Source organism: Priapulus caudatus, unplaced genomic scaffold, assembly GCF_000485595.1.
Source record: "Priapulus caudatus unplaced genomic scaffold, Priapulus_caudatus-5.0.1 Scaffold1195, whole genome shotgun sequence".
Classification (NCBI taxonomy): Eukaryota; Metazoa; Priapulida; class Priapulimorpha; order Priapulimorphida; family Priapulidae; genus Priapulus; species Priapulus caudatus.
The window spans coordinates 28,323-34,376 of NW_014578256.1; the positions used below are offsets into that span (position 1 = coordinate 28,323).

At 40.7% G+C, this 6,054-nt stretch overlaps 1 protein-coding gene across 1 annotated transcript in view; it reads right to left on the bottom strand.

Annotated features, from left to right (window-relative positions):
• The window catches only part of LOC106815764 (coiled-coil domain-containing protein 77-like), a gene marked incomplete at its 3' end in the record, with an annotated part of 15,861 nt that overhangs the window by 5,728 nt on the left and 4,079 nt on the right, over positions 1-6,054 (bottom strand). Inside the window, 2 exon segments of the mRNA XM_014820271.1 lie at positions 1,819-1,975; positions 2,729-2,877. Of these exon segments, the coding sequence (XP_014675757.1) occupies positions 1,819-1,975; positions 2,729-2,877 (306 nt within the window).

The following is a 6,054-nucleotide window of genomic DNA, read 5'->3' on the forward strand; positions in this document are numbered from 1 at the left end:
CAGACGGACGGACGCACGGACGATCATGCGATTCTACAAGCTGCATCTGACTATGTCAGATGAGCTAAAAACACAATTAAGAGCAAGTCAAAAAAATTAAGAGGCTAAGAAAAAATGCAGTTCGGGCCATCTCTGATAGAAGTCAGTAACCCTCCTGCATTCCGAACCTAGAAACAAGCAGAATCGTAAATTGCTGAAGCTCCAGCACTTGTGATTAAGCTTCTTAGCAATAAATGTGATTAATGGTATTTGAGTAAAAAATATGGAAATTATATCGTTTTTATTATTATTGTTTGTAGAAAAAACAAACATCTTACAAAATCCGGTCACAGACTGAGGAATAAATTAAACTACAGACTGTAGCACAGTACAGTGTTCACATTACGCATTGTGATGTTATGTGTGTATTGCGCATTAGTCTGTGTATGGTCTGTGATACGGTGTGGATGATCGTTTTGCATGTAAAAATAAATGTACAGCCGTTTAATAGAGCAAAATCTACTTGAAGACTAATATTTGACCTTCTAGATTCAGGAATGTATAATTAAACTCCAGTCCAAATATTATAATTAACGATAGAGACGTTTTAATATTATGTTACAACGTTACACATTTACGGTGTGTCACCACAGCCAGATTTTTAGTGTACCCCTACATTCGCTAAGCGGCGCCACCATTCAATTCCATAACACTATTTTGGCGTTGCGTCCAGTCTGTGTATCCGTTAGTCTGTGAGTAGGGGGGGCCTCCCCCGGAAAATTTTTAAATCTTTTAAATTTTTTGGGCCGTGCAGTTTCAAAACTGACCGTGCAAATCACGGCTAGATGGTTCGCTGGTTAATACGTTGGTTCGTTTGGGAAGATCTCGCGATCAGGATAGTACGTCTCCCGTGAACACCCGTGTGTTCGTCTGAGAAGATCACGCGTTCCAGATCGCGTGTCTACAGTGAACACACGTGTGTTCGTCTGAGAGGATCACGCGTTCTGCATCGCGCATCCTATATTATTTCTATGGGTGAGACATGCTAGAGGTGGGTGCCATGACAAGCAATGAAGAACTTTAATTAAATCTACATTATGCTTCTCATTTTTCTCTAACCGGCAGCGTAAATCTTTAACAAATAATTAACAATTTAATAATTAAGTTAAGTAAATCTTTTTCAGAGGGCCGTTGTATCCGTTTCTGATAACGTTTCACATAAAACATAAAATAACAAAAGGAAATGCGTGTACACTTTACTGCACGTTACACACCACAGATTGTGTTTTGCCACGCAACAATATAGTGATGCGGTAGCCCCTTAATTCTTTGGCCTTAAACTAATGAGTAAGGAAAATAACGGTCCTGGTGAGATAACCAGGGCTCACGCTATGTCGTGAGGAATTTCTTTACGGGTTCAGGTCGCCCAGAGGTGACCCGCCTACTTCAGCGGGATGCCTCTGTTGATGTGATCTGCCCTCCCAATTATAATCAAAATTATGAAATTGCAAATTTTGCATGGAATTGGTTGTGGTATGTTTCGTAACCAGGGTGTATGATATTGTTATCATGTCAGATTTGTGACACAACCCTTTCAGCCAAAAAAAATGAGCAATTAAAAAAATGCTACTTTTTTGAAGTTGAAGTCAGTTTGAAGTACAGAACATGTAAATTTGTGATTATTTTACTATAGGTATAAATCCTGATGATACACACGTCATCCAAAAATACAATATACCAATGAATATTTTACGTGAAATGCTAACGAACCTAATTTCCCAAATTTCATGCCTCACCATGCCAAGTTAATCATGATTCACACTATCAAATCGCGCATGCGAAAGCAAAGATCGAGACTGCTTGCCTGTATCGGTCCAGTTCTCTGAGCAGCACCTCTTTCTCGGACATCCACTGCCTCTCCTCGGCTCTACCCTGGTACTTCAGTTGGAGGTAGTCGCGGGTGCTCTCGTGAAGTAGGCCCTCGGTTTTTTGCAGCCTGCAGCACACACACACACTATCAACGCCTTCTGCATTGCACACACGAGTAGAAATTAACTTTCGAACAAGGGAGTGCAACGGACTCCCTGCCCTCAAAAAGAGGGAGTCCGCAGCAAAATGAGGGAGTCCGCAGTCTGAAGTTCAAAACTAAAGATAATAACAATAACGCATGTGCTTATTTTGAAGATTTATGGGGTTGCACGTCTGCCAAATTTTCTTTGGACATTTGCTGAAAAAATACGCTAATTCCGCGAGGCCGTGCTCTGGAACGAACTAGTTAGTATCGCAGAATGTTCAGGGAGTCACACGGACTCCTGCATATGTCAAACCAGGGAGTCCGACAGTAAGTTAGGGAGTAATTGACTCCGGACTCGCGTTAATTTCGCACCCTATGCACACACGTAGACACGATCAGTAATCAACTATTTATCCACAGAGAGTACACTCACAGCGTTAACACGAAAATGTTAGATGGCGTAAAACGTTAACGGGGCAAAATTATTGAATCATCGCGCACAGAAACTTCATACACGGAAAGTGTGTATTGTTTGATATCAATTGGCCATTTCTAGCATGCTGATCCGATTACGATTCAAATAGGTCATTTCAATTTCCAATTAGGATTCAATTCCGAAGACACTGGAGCATGACAGTGCGACGCTCGGCCTGCCGCGATCATCGTAAAGAAAAACAAAACAAGCGTTAACGTCTAATCTCCATCGTTCGTCACGGAGATGCAAGGTGGCGCCACCTGGAGGTGAGTTCCTCGATCTGGGCGACGTCGCGACATCGCATCGCGTCCGCCTCGTCCATCAGAACGCGGCGATCGTCGAGCAGAGCCTGCACCTGGTCGTGCGCCAGACTCGTCTGCTCATCCAGCTGCGCGTACAGTGCCTCCACCTGCCGACAGGAAAAATACTCATACTTATTCATACGATATATTATAATATATTATACATTATGCATATGTGGTGGGTGCGGCCACAATTGTAAAGACCTCGGCCACGCACGCGCATCGCATGTGCGCCTATGAAGAACAGCAGTGCATTAGCAGCTATCGCGGGCGGCTTTCTCCTCATATAATACACCCGCGTAACGCGGGGGGGGGAGGGTTATGCCGGCTGTGACGTAATGCACACTCGGTGCCGACGACAGCGGCGACGACGACGACGACGACGACGACGGCGGCGGCGGCGGCGGTTGCGCCACCGCCGCTAGCAGCGTGACACAAAGCGTGGCGAACGCGCCGCCATTCCCATCGTGGCGAACGCATTCCTAGCGTATAGCACGCAACGGCAAGTGTGGCAGATGGGGTCGTTGTCGTATCAGGTATGTACAGATATGTACCCGAGGTAGTTTTAGAACTGGAAGGATGTTCTTACACTAAAGCGAATGGTAGGGTAGGACTGCTGAGACTGATTAGGTATCAACTTTTGTAAGGGGGAAGGAATATATACTATTTCTCATTAGTCTTGGTTAGGTTTGCTTTGTAAGGTTTGGTGAGAATGGCATGTTCTCGTATCAGTGACGAACAATATTTCTACAAGCATTCCCGCCTCCCTTGAAAAAATACTACTCAGTATTACAGGCATTATAAAACCTGTTTAAAAAAAATCCACCTAGACACATGGTATATTCGATATTCATGTTTGTATTCTTTGCTATAAAACCATGTGCTCTGGTGAGGAGAACTCAGTATTACAGGCATATATATGCCTGTTGATAAAAAATAAACCACCTGGTCATATATACGTGACATTCATGTTCGAATTGTTTGCTAGAAAACTATCCGCTAATATTACTCAATATTACAGGCATAAATGCCTGTTCTTAGAAAATATTGCATTTTTTCATATAGCCTATACATGATATTTACGTTCGAACATTTTCCAACAAAACTATAGTCTAATATTACCAATATTACAGGCATGAACGCCTGTTGTTAAAAGTAATCCACTTTTTTATTTAGCCTACATGATATTCACATTCGAATTGCTTCCAACAATAGGCCTACTATAGTCTAATATTACTCAATATTACAGGCATGAACGCCTGTTGTTAAAAAATAATCCACTTTTTTTTATATAACCTACATGATATTCACGTTCGAATTGCTTCTAACAAAACTATAGTCTAAGATCACTCAATATTGGGCGCTAGCTGTGCTATCATCGCTCAAGGGGTCGTTGTCGTATCAAGTACTACAGATATGTACCCGAGGTACATATATGTATACACAAAGTGTACCAGACTTGTACTACAGAAGTGTACCCTAACCCTAACACTAACCCTAACCCTAAACATACCTCATTTAAAAATATAAACATAATACTAAACAAAAAAAATGGTTATGGTCATATATTAGTTTGTGGTTTAATGTCATTTAGGTTAGGGTTAGGGTTAGGATTAGGATTATCAATCATTAATCATAAATCATTAATAATATCAAAGTTGGGAACACTCCTAATAGAGCGTTAGCCGCGCCGCCACGCTCACATGTACACGCCACACTGTATGTGTAGACACGGCTCTACACTACGCATACACCAATAACCATACACCTACGCAACGCCGCACCAATAATATACGTACTATTAACGCCGCACAATAACGCGTACTATTAACGCCGCACAATAACGCGGCACTTAGTGCGTCTACGCCGCACTAGATGCGTACAATAACCGCGCACATACAATATACTCACAGCTAAATATTCACACAACAACTTAGACTTACCGCCATTTTCTCCTTCTTTCCCTTTCTTTTGTCAATAGGTGGCAGCACTCTGCAGTGACACCCGATTTTGCTACACTAGTTTGGGACGCCGGCCCTTATTTTCGCAAACGTAATCCGAGGTGCTAAAACTATGGCTAAACCACGATTGGGCCACGATGATGGCTGGAATGCGAGTTTAGAATTTCAACACGGGTCCCAATGCAACCAAAAGTGAAACACAGTGATGAGTAAATGTGGGATATGAATATGTAATCCCACGGCAAAGTATAAACTGATTACGGTAAATGTTTAGCCGGTAAGCATATTCTGTACAGGTGAAGTTTTTTTCTCGTTTATATTTTTTCTTCATGTATCTGTCTCTGTTTTGTATTGTATCACTCAGAAAGCTTCTATTAAAAAGAAAAAAGAAAAAACTGCTCAACACTTACCTTAATCACTTTACTTGTACAAAATATGCTGAAGTTTTTTTTTTGTATATATTTTTTCTTTATGCTGTATTTCAATGTTTTGTACTGTACGTATCACTGTATCACTCAGAAATTTTGGGGATCGTGGGTATATATTTGCTATAGTTTATAGTATAGTATGTACAATGTTATGTTGGACCACAATGGAAATAAGTGTGTTAGCCACGCTTTTTTGTGTTTTCATCCACGATAATTTTCTAGCTGCATTTCGTTTATTTATGCTGTTATCGATGGAATGTATGCTTTGGTAATTATCGAAATAAATAAATCAATCAATAAAAAACATCATGAAAACATCATGGAACATGGAATCATGAAAACATATGCCCACCCTCAATTCACTGTATCAAGAGTAGATAATATAACATTTATTACCTACTCTTGACTGTATCCGGAGCACGTTGATTTAAGCGTATACGTTCGTAAATGCTAGCACTATTTTTAGGTGGTGAACAACGGTAGAGTGCGTGAGGCAGGCCTGCATAAGGCAGGCCGCGTGATTTTTTTCCCTAGGTCAATCAAGAACATAGGGCTGTAGTAAGCGCTGTTTGAGCTTGTTTCGCTGCTCAATGACGTCACAGTGTCGTCATATACAGCACATCAAAAAATTTTAATTTCAATATGACTCAATAGCCTAGCGAGTACAGCAGAAGCGTCAAGTATGATAGGTCGGTGGATTGAATCCCATCCGTTTTCTAATTATTTTCCTCTTTTCTGTATTTTTCTATCTTTATCCGTTTAACATTTTTTTCCCAATTAACGCAAATATTTACATGATTTATTTACAACATTTTAATAACAACAATTAATTTTTACAACAATTAAAAATTATATTTTTATATTTTTTAAAAATAGGGTTAGGGTTAGGTTAGGT